We start from the raw sequence: 15,579 nt of genomic DNA, 5'->3' as shown, positions 1-15,579 counted from the left end.
GCCGGGGTTTGCCACAGGGCATTTGAAATTTTCGCCACTCCTTCGTGGAGAGGCAAGGCCACCCTGCCCGGTGCCAAGGAGGACAGTACATTAAACAGGGAGTCCAAGGGCTCCTCCATCTCCTCTGCCTGGAAGTGGAGGCTTGATGCCACCCTTTTTAAGAGTTCTTGGTGGCCCCTAAAGTCGTCCTGTGGGATGGAGGGAGGAGCGGCCATAATTGCCTCATCCAGGGAGGGCGAGGAGGCTGGAGCAGTACTTTGTGTGTCCACTGGCACCGGAGGGTCTACCACCTGGTCGGTCTCCGGGCATGATGCCGAGGATGTATGTCCCACCAACTCCTTCCTCAGAGGTCTGGAGAGGGAGGCCGATGGTCCTTCTGAGGATCCGGCCACCGAGCGAGCCCCCACTGGGGGCTGCGTCAGGGGACACGGTGTCCACTGGTACCATTGGGCCAGCCATGGGTCCCGGTGCCACTGCACCTGCTGTGCCACCAGCGGAGCCGGTTGTTTGGCCTGGCTCATTGATGGATGACTAAGAAGGCCGAGCTGACATACGACCTGCTGCTGTCCCTGGACTGGGAGGAACAAGCGGCACCAGGAGCAATGCTGACCATGGGACCACGATCCCAACATGGAAGACCAGTACCACCAGTAACAGCTGCTCCACAATAGGCTCCGGAGGGTTAACCTGCGATGGCGAGATGACACCGATTGACACCTGGGCTATGTAGGCAGTGTCATGGTGGGGTCCTGGAGCGGGACGATGAACAGGAATGACGTCAACATTCATGCCACGACCGGCTGCGATAGCCCCTCCAACACAAGGACCTTTGGCGTCGTCTGCCTCGGTCCCATCGGTGTTCGCTCCTCGAGGCGGAGCAGTGCCGAGAGTCTCGGTCAGATGGAACCCAACCAGATAGCCTTCAGGGCTGGGCATTCAGGGCGATCCACGTGGACTTTGCCCTGAACGGTTGCTAGGTGGTGAACGGTGTCAGGAACATTCCTTCAACCAAGACCGGTGCCAAACCAGGGGCAACTGCAGAGATCCCAGTGGAGGTTTGCCTCTGGAGCGTGGGGCTGACATTGGCGGTGCTCCTGGTACCAGCATGGACATAACATCCCAGGCCGCCTGCAGGGCCTCCGGTGTAGAGGGCATCTGGACATCCAGGAAGGCCAGCTCCGAATTGGCCGGGCTACGACTCAAGTTGAGCGGAGGAGGCCTAGAGGCCGGTGGGGATTGAGGACTGCCCAACATCGGTCTAGCCTCCGTCCCAGCTTTACTCCAGTGCTGCGGCTAAGAAAACCTCTTCCTAGCCTTCTTGGCGTGCCCTGTGGATGGGGAGTGGTGCTGACTAGTCAATGGCAAAGAAGGGTCGCCATGCACCGACACCACGCTGCCCGGTGCTGACCTGAAGCGGCGCTCCAGAGCCGGGGTCAGCACCGATTCCATCAGAATAGCCAGGAGCCTAATGTCCCTTTCTCTCTTGGTCCAAGGCTTAAATGGCTTGCAAATCTTGCAGTAATCTCTGAGATGGGTTTTCCCCAAACAGCATGAACAGTCTGTATGCGGATCACTCACTGGCATAGGTCACCTACAAGTGTCGCACGACTTAAAACCCAGGGCATGCCCCGGCCTGAGCATTCTAGCTAAACTACACTAATTAAACAACTAACTAACTACAGGTACCATACACTGAATGAATAAGCAGTTTGAGGGACGAGTTCCAGCAAAGCTGGAGCAGAGCAGTTCCGAAGCATCTTCACTGGCGGCAAGAAGGAACTGAGGGTGGGGGGAGCAGGCATCGCCCCTCATACCGCGTCATGAAGGCGCTACTCCAGGGGTTGCTATGGGTGTTCCCCTATGGGTACTGCTAGAGGAAAAACTTCTGGCACTGGTGCACGTGGTGAGCATGCACATCTATTGTGGAATACACATGAGCAATCACTCGAAGAAGTCTCATACTAGTACATAACATTCAAGTCTTCATTTTCTTCACTTTAATGTTAAGTGGGCTTTGTGTCTTGATTTCATGCTGCGTCATGTGGATGGATAATTAACTAACTACATTGAGAGAGAGAGGAAGGGACTAGAGTGGAGAGGGCTGCAATACAAATTGAGCACTGACTTGCCTTTTTAGAACTGCACAGCCTTCAAACCACAAGATTTCAAGAAAATGGCCAGGTTTTGAGCTAAATGCCAGGACATGCAAGATACCGTATATTCCATATTGCACTATATGAGATTTCTGCATACTGCACGTCCAGCAAGATTTCTTGCTTCTCAGCAGCACAGAGCAGTATGCAAGTATTTACTGCCACTGAACATCAAGGTATTAAAGATTCAAGTACAGTAGCAGTATTTTTCAGTTCACTGAGTGACCTGAGCCTTTAATCCAGATGAATTTAACATTAGAGTGCATTAGCTCATCTCATAAAAGATTTGCTTTAATTTTAGTTCCCTCTCCATTTATCTTATGGTTGCATAATCTTCAGTAGAGGTCATATAGTTTTCCCCAAAGTGGAACTACCTTTTTCTTAAAATGGGTGGTGAGGGGAGGGGGGCAGGAATGGGACTTTAGGCAATTATTCCCCAGTTTCAAATACGTACAGGAATATACTCTCTTCGCCTCCCTACTCCTTTCCATGTCTCAAATGACGAAAAGAAAAAAATAGAAATGTGAAATGGAAAATTACTATAGACTCACACAAGATATACAAAAACACCCATCTGCTGCCAAGATAGACAATATAATTAAAATCTTACCATCATCAAGCTCAAGACACAGATTATATACAGCCAGAGGCCGCTTATTACGCTGCCCTTGTCTTCTCGATTGCCTTGGTGGGACATTTGGAGGAGATACTGACACAGAGATTGGCTCAGGGAAAGTTGAATCAGGCAGGGTTTTGAAGATCTGCAATCAAGAACACAAGAGGTATTAATTATTTACCATGAACAGCAACCGGTGCAATGCAACTATAAACCATTATCATACAACATTTGTTCTGGATTTCATTCAAAGCGGACAAGAGCCAAAAATCCATTCCTTCAAGTTTGGGGAATGTGTTGTGGGTCCTTAAGGAGTGCTTTTTAAATAAATACATACGTGCAAAATAAAAATAAGCAAAAGCACTGTCTACACATTAACCAGGCAGCAGATCAGTTAATCCAAAGACTAAATATGTGCAGCCATGCTTGCCAGCTAGGGGAAAACAATGAATTAACTCTATGAACCACTATCCAGAAAAGTAAATTTCACTTAGGGCCTGTAATTTTGCCAGAATAGCCATATTAATTTTCAAAATTTACGACAAAGTCATACTCTCATATTAACCCCTAAAAAATAGCATGGTCTTGGAGGGAGAGTGTGTGGCGAAGTTGCTGTGAGGGAGGCAGGAGTAGCATACTGTACTGGAACTTTTTCAATTAGCCATTAAATAATGAGTCCGCATACTTTTACTAACAATGATAATACCCACAAAGACACACACAAGAGATTACATTTCCTTTAGTCATTTTATCTTTTGATTCATGACCTCCAGAACATTAAAATCCAACATAAAGCATCATGTCATTTCTCTCTGGGTAAAGCAGCAATACACGTATGTTCAAGTTTCCTGCATTTTTTACTAGTCCATGATGCTGATTTATTTATAAAAGCTGCTCAATATGCCTATATAGCATTTAATAGCAGGCCTTCACATTTGATCATGGCAAATTCATGTAAGCAAGTTAGCATACTACAGATTTCTCTGAAGACAACAGCCACGAGACAGTAAACATGCACATAGCTTTACAAAAATGAAGTATTGTGTTTCCTTTACACCATATAGCAGCACAGCATAATGGTATAACAAGAAACAACATAATTAAATAGTGTATGGTGTTTCTGTGTTATACAGAGACAAACATTTTGTATATTACAGCAAGAGGTTATAAAGAAGGAGTTCGCAATAAGCATTCAGAGAAAAAACCTTTTATGAAGCAGAAATTTAAGAAGTTGAAAGTAAAGAGACTCCCAGGTAGCACATTTCAGGATAATTACAACATGCCTTACGTGTGTGTAAGGCACAAAGCTAAAAGCCAAGCGACTAAACACATGAGAAGTGCAGTAGTCACTCAGATAAACCACTCAGAGCACGATGTTGTTTGAATTAAAAGAAACTCTTACATGGAATCTTTTGCTGGCCTGATTATCCTGAGTATCGCATGTATATGAATTAGATTGTACAGCACAGATATTCAAGGCAAGAGCCCACATTCACACTGACCTCTCTGGCATCAATTTAGGTTTATCTACTTCCAAAGAGAGGTGGCTGCAATGATGCAAAATGGTCAGAACCACCCTTCTGACTTGGAAGGAAGCACAGGGCATCCAAAGGAAAGCAATGTTGGAAACACTGTCTGACTTCTCTGAAATGCAAAGTGGCATAATTTAAACCTCCCCATACCAGCTTTACAGAATCTGTCTCCTTCTTTTACATACCTATACATACTGTAAGAGAATAAAAACACCGTGTACAATTGCAATTACAGCTCTATAAATGCACAAAATAATTTACATGTAGAAAAGAAAACTATCTGTGTATTCCCTGTATAGATCATTCCTTGTGTAGATGCAATATCTCGTGGGCCACTCACAAAGCTCTAATTGTGCTCAGAGTTCTAAAGCCGTTTCTTAAAATATGATGCAATGCATAGTATAATAAAATATAATGTGTGCACACAAGGCATTTGGCTAACAGTACCATACTGCCCTCTTATGTGTAAATACAACAAAGCTGAATTAAACAAGTTTATGGATAAATATTTGTTTCTCAAAAATTAAAGAGAATGCTTCGAACTTCTAACGCCATTATCTCCATGGGCTGATTGTTGCATTTGTGCTCTCTGATAAATAGTAAGCCATCTAGACATTTTTTAAAGGATTCAGTGTCTTACATACTACATTACATTCCACAAGCGTGGGTTTGTTTAGCCCTATCTACATATCTCAGTTCAAACTTGATGCCCTGGGTGTGAAGAGCAGCCTTTCTCCAAGAGTGCTGCAAGAGATCAACCTGCTTGTATGTGTTAGGTTGACTTTGCAAGAGCTGTACTAAATTGTCATGGTTCTCTATTTTGATCCTCCACGAATATTTCAGTATGTCTCTGTAAAATTACTGGACTAAGAGACCAAATAACTTTAAAAAAACAAAACAGAAACTATAAGCAAACTATTAAAAAAACCCTCATTCAATGAAACACTGAGCTAAACACATGCACTATGTTAATGAAATGGATACAGGAAGTGAACCCACCCATAACTGCAGCTTAATTAGCAGCATAATGGAAAAAATAGTTTAAGAACTGGGGGAGCAGAGCAACACATGAAGTGGTCACACAGTGATTCTCTGCTGCAAACTGTCATTTTGTGATCCATTTACAAAACAACTGCCCCTGACATGTGCATGCACACACAAAACAAACAAGACAAACACCAACTCAAGTCTTCTCCTTTACTTCTAGGATCCCTGAAAAGCTCGGTTTCATCCTCTGGCTGGAATCGGCCATGCTAAATGCTAACTCCTTCAGGAAGGTGTCATCATCTGCCTTACGACATAGGAAAGTGCTGTAAGGCTAAATAACTTGTTTTAAAAGTACTTAGCTAGTGAAGTGGCAAAATTATTCACTGCTACTTCATAATGGCATCATGCAATTTAAGTAACCATCTCAAGGCCAGCTCAAGCAAATCTGGTCTCACTTATGAAGGCGTACAGTTGGGCATCAAGCCACAACCCCGTCAACTTCCTTCATCCGCCTCCCCAAGTTGCTCAGGCCAGGTCATAAGGGAGATTTTATTTCTGGGGTATGGAAGGTCAATAGGGAACTCTTCCAGAAAAGGTGTATTTTTAATCTAGGGAACAGAAATTAATTCTAGAGAGCTCTTGGACAGCACAATGCAGCTTGTACCCCCTACACTCAGTAATTACAGCATGAGTACAAGTAACACAATTTCAATGTTTCCCTGGTCTTATGCAATATAGTGTTTTCTGCCAAATTTCAAATCACCTCCATCCTCAGTGCTGAGGGAAGGGTTTAGAAATTTCCAAGAGTTCTCCAATCTGCAAAAAAACAGTTAGTTGGATATAGAGTGGAGAAATCCAAACTCTTGACCATCAGCAACATAGCAATTCACACTTAACCATGGGCCCAATCCTCCAAACACTGCTGTGCTCTGTGCTTCCTGGTATGAGTAGTCCTGCAGGACTCCATTTGACAAATTCACAGCATTAAGTTTTGCAGAATCAGACTCTATATATGCTAAAATGTTACTGTATGTATGTTAGGGACTATTTAGTATAAGAGCTGCACAAAACTAAGTTCTGTCCTAATGTACTGTACTGGAACATGTGTTTTGGGGTCCGTCTTTCCTCTTTTCATGTAGGCCAAAAACTCAAGCTTTTTTTTAAGTCATTTCCTCTTTTTATTAGACAAATGTGATATATAATGTAACCTTCATAACCAGATCTGTCTTTCCTATGACCGCAATCTGTCTCTGCAGGCCAAAGTTGCAGCTCACACCATACTTTCTCAGAGTCAGTGTTTGAGAAACAATCAGAATGGCCAAACTCTACCACTGAAGGTGCACATGTGGCTGTCATTGACTTCCCTTTTCTCACTTTCCCCAGGGTCCTGTAACTGACTTCACCTTTCCTTGTATGCAGTGCTGGTGTAGCCATGTTGGTCCCAGGTTACTAGAGAGACAAGGTTGGTCAGGTAATATTTTTTATTGGACCAATTTTTGTTGGTGATAGCTCTGTCTCTCACACCAACAGAAGTTGGTCCAAGATATTACTTCACCTTTCCAAAAGAGAAATTCCTTTCATAGTGTCTTAACTGATACTTGGCTGCTAATATTAAGATCTATTGGGAATTAGAATAAAGTTTGGTATAGCTAAACTGTGAGGTAAGGGGGTGTGTTAAATTAAATTCACCTTTGTTTTTCATCAGTCATTTAGATATCACTGGAAGTCTGCTAAATGCTTTATAGGCAACACCAGGTCCCTGCCCTGAAAAGCTTACAATCTAAAGAAGGTAATGTATAGACAGAAGATGGGATGCATCAAGACATATGAGTGATAAGTGAAGTTTAGCATGTATGATCAGTTGTACAGTGTGGTATTTTACAAACCCTTCTTTGAGGCTTTGACTCAAAGGACAGTGAGGAGGCATAACTGACCAGGTCTCCACGGTTATTCTAGGTTCATCGAGTCACATAGTACAGCTACTGTAATTATATCTAACAGAATGGAATCCCATCCCAAGCAAGCCACCAACATCAAAGCAGAGCTAGGATAACATGATTCATAAAAATCATTATCCCTCTGTTACTCCACAGGAGTCTCCCTTCAAATAAAAGGTAATTGCTCACATGGATTCCAGAAGTAATGACAGCCCAGAGATTAGTTTGTATGAACACAATTACTGGGGTGAACTCTGGCCACTAAATTATCTAGTTTTAGTAGGGATAAAAACCTATTACTCAAACTTCAAGAGCATAGGGAGATTACAGTCACATGACATGATGTATACATGTGAGGCTGTGGTCAAACAGTGCTGGATTTACAGTAGAATACCAACACTCTGAAATTTAGCTCCCACTATTGTTAGCATCACTCATCTCCTAGTGTCATTTTATCAGCATTAAACCAGTCTGTGCCAGACACTGAAGCTACCAATATATATGATTTAAACAGGTATGTACCTAATCTCTCTGTCCACCAAGACTCTGAGCACCAACACAATTATATCAGGCAATAATCAAAAACTACTCTCAGTTCCTCCTTAATATACGGATAAAGTATGAGAGAAAGTTTTACTTTTAAGAGGTTGTTTTAATTTGTTTTTAATGTAGGGATTATTTACATACTCATCCTGTTGCTGGGTCAGTCTTCAGGACTACTGTAGAAAAGCTATAAGAAAGAGATATGCCTCTTTGGTGGGCTTTTTAAACACTGAGATGCTTGACTGATTTCTTTCTGTTCTGTAGTACAGAAAACGTACATTACTGAACTAAACAAACCACTAACGATCTTGGATACAAACCACAACTAACAAATCAGTCTTGATAACTACAGTGCTAAGACTGTTCCTGTACTGCAGTTATTCAGATTTCTAACCATAGATCCCATAAGGTTTCCAGATACATTTCTTGGAGTAAGACGCCAAATTCAACATGTTCCTTCAACTGTATTCCATTAGCACAGTGGTCTCCAACCTTCTTATGCCCAAGATCGCTTTTTGAATTTAATTGCAACCTAGGATCTGCCCTGCCCCTTCCCTGAACCCTGCCCTCAGCTCACTCCATTCCCCCCCTCCCCGTTGCTCACTCTCCTTCACCCTCACTCACTGGGCAGGGGTTTGGGAAGGGCTGCGGGCTCTGGGCTGGGGCTGAGGGGTTTGCAGCTTGGGAGGGAGCTACAGGCTGAGCCTGGGGCAGGAGGTTGGGGGACAGGAGTGGGTGAGAGGTGTAAACTCTGGGAGGGAGTTGGGGTGCAGGAGGGGGCTTTGGGCTGTGGCAGAGTGTTGGGGTGAAGGAAGGGGTGCGGGCTCTGGGAGGGAGTTTGGGTGCAGGAGGGGGCTTCAGGCTGTGGCAGTATTAGGTTGCAGGAGGGGGTACGGGGTGCTGGCGCTGGGAGGGGGGTCAGAGATGGGGTGCAGGCTCTGGGCTGGAGGTGCTTACCTCAGGCAGCTCTCAGTTGAACGCGCAGCAGGGCTAGGGCAGGCTCCCTGATTGCCTGGGCCCCTCACCACCCCCAGAAGGGGCTAATGTGCCCCTCCAACCCCTGATAGAGGCACATGGCTCCACACGCTGCCCCTCTCTGCAGGCACCACCCCTGTAGCTCCTATTGGCCACAGTTCCCCATTTCCAGCCAATGGGAGTTGCAGGAGCGGTGCTTGCAGGCAGGAGCAGCATGCAGAGACCCCTGCATGCCCCTCCCCTGCCCCGAGCGCATGCTGGTCACTTCCGGAAGCGGCATGGCACCGTGGCAGGTAGAAAGCCTGCCTTAGCGGCAGCCCCGCCACACCACCAATGATCATGATCGACTGGGAGATTCTCCAGAATCGACCAATCATGATCGACCGGTTGGTGACCACTGCACAAGCAGAGATGCCACATGGCAACAGAAAAAACATTTTGTTGCACTCCCCAAACTGAACAACAGATGGTGTTAGAGATGATACCAGATTAATGCTAACTCCTCTCTAATTAATTCTGTTTCCAGATTCCCAACTCTTACTAGAGCGCTTGCTCCTGGGGCCCACAAAACCTACAGCCAAGGAAGCCCCTAATTCAGCTGGGGTAATTCATAATTTTTTCAGCCATGAATTACACGTGGAATTGTGGGTTCTGCTGCTATATGAGGACACCAATCTAGTAAATCTAGTCTCTCTCATCTCAGAAAAAGATAATTAAATGAACTTCAGTATGTTTACTAGGAGCCATTCTAGCCATCACACCATCTTTCTTATTTGGACCACTGTGGCAGTGACGATTTCATCCAAAATCAGTGGAACAGAAACAGTAAGTAGAAAAGCTGGGTAAGATGAAAATAAGAGAGAATATGGGGAAATTTGGCCGTAAGATTGTAGAGGAGGAGAATCTTAAAAGAAAATCTCCAAGATCTGAAAGTTGTCCCTGGATTTTGTCATGTATACAAGCAAGAATCACAAATCTGTAATTTGACATCTAATCCCTTTTACAGGATGCTGGAACAGTAGGGTCACTTGGGGTCCTGGACTGGTGGCTCTCTGCCACCAGGATAATGATCTCTGTTATATTATAATATTTGGAGCTCCTCAAGACATTCAGTGCAATAACACAAGTTTGTATCTAGTAATTTCCCTTCAGTACACAGGTGCCCTACAATTGGTAAATAAAAAGAAAAAAGACACACATTCATTTCAAGTGATCTTTATTGAACAACAGTTCTCCATCTAGGCCAAGTGTACTACTCTGCCCATGTGCCCTACATGCCAACTGCTCCTCCCTGCCTTTCCAATGTATAGAGGCCTAAGAATATGTTACACGGTAAATAGTACTCAAGGGTAACCTAATCATCCCCACAAATTCTTCTTTGCTGGCTCGGCTTTTGCTGGACATGGTGATAAGATAACTGGGTTTATACTGAGCAACCTGTACAAAAGCAAAAAATACTTATTAGAAACATACCAGTGCTCAGGATAAAAGGCAAATTATGTTACTGGTTCAGAATATGAACTTACTCTGCTGGAATCTACACCCAGTTTATCCCTTGAGGCAATGAAGACGGTGGATCATTTTTCTGCAATGTAAAGCAACAAAGCATGCATGGTAAGTCAATGTTTTAGCGTAGACGGAGAAGCAAAAAGCACATTAGGGTGTGCAAGGTGAAATATATGGAGATAATGCTATGTACCTTTGATAAATTCTTCCACGGAAAGGACAACTCAAGCTTCAAAGTAACATTCTGGACACAATCATGGTTCATAATTCTAACAACAATGATAAAAAAATTCAGTATCATATCAACTGCTAAACATTATTTATTAGCAAAAAACATTGCTTTGGAAATTATAGTACTGTATAACTAATGTAAAAGATTAACATTTAGCAGGACAGGCCAAAAATGTTATTTTAAAATCACATTTCTTCACCAAAGTTATTGTTCTAGGAGATTGCTAAAACTAAACATTTAAAATTTTTTTCCATAATATATACTTTTTATTTTTTGCATTTCATTACATTTGGAGGACAATAGATCAGTTTCACTTTTGTATTTACCCCAGCGTTTAGATGTTTCACTTTCTGGATCTTATTTCCAGAATTTGATATGTGTTATGAACACTATAAGGAAATATTTGTACCCAAACAAAACTTTTTTTTATTTTAATATGGTTAATTTGATTAAAAGAGTTCTATTGATATTAAATCTGCACAACTTTTAAAAAAGGTTTTTCACCGAAACCTGAATTATGTGACTGTCCAATAAAATTTAACAATAATTTAATTGCAATTGTAAAGTTGCTTACCTCCCCAGGGTCACCCCTTTGTGGTCCAGATACAAGTAGGCCAGCTTCTCTAACATACAGTCCAGAAGCCATTAGTCATGTGATTTTCCATGCATTGGCTTCCATGGGATTGCACAAAATGTGCACCTCTGAACTTTGATGCTTGAATCTCATTGCAACACAACGTATGTGATTATACGGTATCAATAATTCTTAAGTCTGAAAAAAATTTCTGATCAATGCAACCAAGTGGACTGCTTGAAGAGTCAATAGGTAAAAAGTCATAACCAGAGTGGAACAGGAACCATCATTGGCCGATGTAGCCTACAGGTATAAGTATTTACTAGGTAATGCATAGGTATAAGCAAAGGCAGTAATGCAATGAGCCTCAAGGCTTGTAAAACAATAGCCTAGCTAAACTAATCAAGGCATAAGGCCCAAAAAAGTCCTAGCATAAGTAGCTAACCAAGAGTAACCGTAAATCATAAGATATCGTAATATAGAATGCTGAATGACAAAGCTGCTCGTAGGTAACTACAAGATGCTAGTTTATACCCACTTGGAATATTTTAAGTTAGTGACATCAGCTGATGTCTGACCACCAGTGTGCCACGGTAACTAACTAATGCAGTGGTTCTTAACCTGGGTGCACGCATCCCCTGGGGGTGTGAGACATGCCAGATGTTTTTAGAAGGTAAAGCATCGAAAACACAAATTAAGCACAGGCACATAAGTACAACTACTTTGTTTCATCAAACCTATGTATTTATTAACATTATACATTTTTTAATGATTACTGTGTTAAATTTTAACTGCAAAATTAAAATAAATATATAACTCTCTCTCTTTCATTCTATAGTTATGATATATCTAGGTTTAAAGAACTGACCTAATGATTTTTGATAAGGGGTGCGAGAACATATTTTTGAGAACCAAAGAGGTACAGGCTGCAGCAAAGGTTAAGAACCACTGAACTGATGTATATACTAATAAGATTGAGGTACAAAGATTAATAACCTATGGGAGAAGGGCATCCCAACATGAGTTAGGGAGAGGAACTATAAATAAAGTAAAGGGAGTGAAACTTCTACTGAATATGCATTAGAGTTAGTGGTGTTAAAATAACACATTATACAACCTATATCCCAGCCTGTGTGCCTGTGGAGATGCCAGGAGGAAAACCAGTGGTGGTGTTGATGAGGAAGGACATGAGGAGAAGGAAGATCATGACTAACATTTTAGGTTGTTCTGCAAGGAATGGTGAGAGTACATGGATGTTCAAGTGTATTGTATGATCTTTTTACCTTGTTGGGTTAGAGTAATTGTGACTTTGCTAACTGTATTCATAAAACAATTATAAATGTAGTGAGATTTCCTACATGTAAGTGTTGCAACAATGCATATTGGGGTTCACAATTGAACAGTAATTTTAATAATATTGGGCCAGATCTTAGAACAAGAACCTACCAAGCCTCAGAATGCTGAGAATTCTTAAGCAAGCAATATAATAATCAATATATAATTAATAGATCAGGCAACACTGAGCACTGTATTTCAGGGACTGCCCATAGAGCTCTAAAAGAAAGTCCCACACATCTTTGTCTTCAGTACAAAGATGCAGTTTACAGAGAACCTGTCCTAGCAGCCTGGCCGCTCATATTCAGATGGAGTGCTGCTTGCTGGGACTTGTGGAGTCCATGGGTCTCAACTCCACACTAAAAACAGAACATCTGCTGTCAGCTCCTCTTAATACAATGTCCTTGAGCTCCTGACAAGTTGCCAAAAGCGCTATCAGTTGGGCAAAATTTCAGTGCCACATGATGGTGTTTGTATACTCTGACGCCATTCAATTGGCCTGCCTTTCTCCTTAAACTATGTGGCTCATATTTGTACTATAATGCAGAAACTATACATAAACTCTAAAACAAGAGATTGCTGTCTAACAGGCCAGCTGTGAAAAGGGGTAGGGGAGGAGGAAACAAGGTTAAAGCTTATGTCCTTTGATCACTTTCAAGTTATGAGTTTGCTGACTCACCCTTTTCTGAAAGTAGCATTCCTAGTGCAAAAACTGCAGCTTCTTCTGTATCCTGATCTTGTTCCACATTCTAACAATTCATGACATGAATGCTTCTGATAGCAATGAACAGACTGTGATAAGCCACTAATTTTTTCTGCTATTCTTTGATGGGTGGAGGAGAGTGAGTTAGCAATTGACAAGCCAGGACTGAAATAGCCACACATCTGTCCATGGTGTGGGCAGAAATTCACCTTCTCATTACTATACTTTACCACTAGTAGTACTTGCATCAGTGAGAGTTTAAAGAAAAAAAGAAAGAAAAGAAAAATAAAAGGAAGGGGGTCTCTCTTTAAATCATAGCCATGTAAAGCAGGCTCTACACATCTTGTTTAGTTATGAGAGATTCAAAGGAACAATTAATGCCTTTAAGCAAGAGGGTGATTTACTCAACATAATCCTATATCACAGCTTTCCCAAATACAACATACATATTTAGTTACTAAAAGAGCAAATAAATAATTCCGGAAGAGAATGTGAATGTCTCTTTCTTGGCAAAGGGAATAAGAGGCAGCACCAAAGATAAAAGGGAATGTTATAAAACTCAGCTAGGGTGTAGCCAAAGAATAGCTTCACCAAACCTAACTAGACAATTCCCTCATTTTATCTTTAGTAATGAGAGAGAGTATGCTTAGATCTCCAAAATGAAACACAGGCATCTGTGAAAAATTATACATGAAGAATACAGGCAACATTCAATCTATCCATCAAAGTTTTAGTTGTATGAAACATGGGAATGAAATAGTTTAAAGCATGATCTTTGAGAGTGGAGTTATATGTAACAGGTCTTGAATAGCATAGTAAGAATCCTGCTATTATTTTTCCTTCCATGCAACAAAAAGGATTTGTATCTTTAATTCAATTTATAGTTTGCAACTACAGAACTCCTTCACAAACAAATGTATCTTGTGCTCCCCAGTCTATTTGTAATACTCATCTCTTGTCATTTGTTTTATACTTAGCTCGCAAGTGCTCTGGGGCAGGGATCATGTTTTAATTACGTTGTGCATAACACCTACCACAATAAGGCTCTGATCCTTGACTGATGACAGATGGCATGACCACAATACAAATAAACAACTGTTGCAACCAAAGGAATACATATTGACTTTGCTAGGTGGGAAATGCTGCTAAAATGGATCATACACATGATTCTAAAGACATCTTCAATAAAGCAAAAGTGGGTTCGAATTCATGAAGAACATAGGCAGAAACACTGGGCTAAATTAGGTACTCACACCCACTTGGCTGAGGGCTGGTCTTCCCTATGGGGAAATCGACGCTGCTGCAATCGATACAGCAGGGGTTGATTTAGTGGGTCTAGTGAAGACACGCTAAAATACGACCACAGTGCACTCTCCGGTTAACCCCAGTGCTCTAGCTCCCCAAGAAGAGTAAGGCAAGTCAACTGGAGAGTGTCTCCTGTCGACACAGTGCAGGGAATACGCTTGGGTAAGTCGACCTAAGCTTAATCGATTCCAGCTATGTTATTCATGTAACTGGAGTAGCATAATATAGGTCGACTTACCCAAGTAGTGAAGATAAGCCCTAAGACTGGACAGATTGTAATTTAGATCAGTTTAGACAACAGAGAACAACAAGATAAAATCTTGTAAATTCTGCACTTTGTTTATGAAAGGAAGCTGCAGCAGAGGATAATTCCAGGGAATGCTCAATCTATGGAAGGTTTTAACTTTTTTCACATCTTCAAAAATGCTGTGATTACATTTTCTCAGAGCATTTTCTGGCAAAGTTTCCTGACTTGGTATTTCCTTTTATTACCAAATACATTTAGCAGCATTCCTTCTGGAGCCCTCCGAAGTTATCTCCTTAGGCTAAACACACTGAAGTCAGTACCTTAAGAGACTCTGCCATCTAGCCCCAAAGAGAGTATTAGTCATCTGAATTCCACTTACTATTCTCATTTCTGTTTGCCTGCTTAGGAATTTTGTCAATGCTGCATTTTGTTCAAAAAGAACAGAAGTCTACTCCATTTGGAAGTTTTATATGGAGTTGAAAGAAGTATTCCACAGTAATCTATTGTATGTGAAAACACAGAAAGAAGAATTGTCCACTTGCATGCAGTGCATGTGTACACGGATGTATTTGTAGTCCATGTTTTGATAGGTTGCTTTCAGACTTTGAGAACATTTTTTTTTAAACACTGATCTGACGATTTACACAATTTTTATTTTCTTGGAGCCATGTACAACAATACCTTGAACCATGCTCTGTTCTTTTTGATCTCAGCAGCTGTTGCACAATTGGAACAAGATCACATACACAGCCTCCTCTCTATTATAAGCTACTTCTTAAGACACACAAAACAAGATTTTTTAAAAAAAAAGAATGCACTGATTTGTTTTCAATGAATTGCTACATCACGAGGCTGCCTTCGGAGGCTGCTTTCCACCAGGATCCCTCTGTACAACAACTATCTAGTGGGACCCATTTCCATAGGATGACGAAAG

At 41.9% G+C, this 15,579-nt stretch overlaps 1 protein-coding gene across 3 annotated transcripts in view; it reads right to left on the bottom strand.

Moving 5' to 3' along the window:
• Window positions 1–15,579, bottom strand: part of ARHGAP10 (Rho GTPase activating protein 10) — a 248,895-nt gene that overhangs the window by 49,451 nt on the left and 183,865 nt on the right. For all 3 annotated transcript variants that reach the window (XM_050946362.1, XM_050946365.1, XM_050946364.1), the window contains exon 19: window positions 2,764–2,914. In XM_050946362.1, the coding sequence (XP_050802319.1) occupies window positions 2,764–2,914 (151 nt within the window). The remainder of the gene's footprint in view (window positions 1–2,763; window positions 2,915–15,579) is intronic.

Source organism: Gopherus flavomarginatus, chromosome 3 (genome assembly GCF_025201925.1).
Source record: "Gopherus flavomarginatus isolate rGopFla2 chromosome 3, rGopFla2.mat.asm, whole genome shotgun sequence".
NCBI classification, from domain to species: domain Eukaryota; kingdom Metazoa; phylum Chordata; order Testudines; family Testudinidae; genus Gopherus; species Gopherus flavomarginatus.
This window is presented reverse-complemented; position numbering and strand designations above follow the sequence as displayed.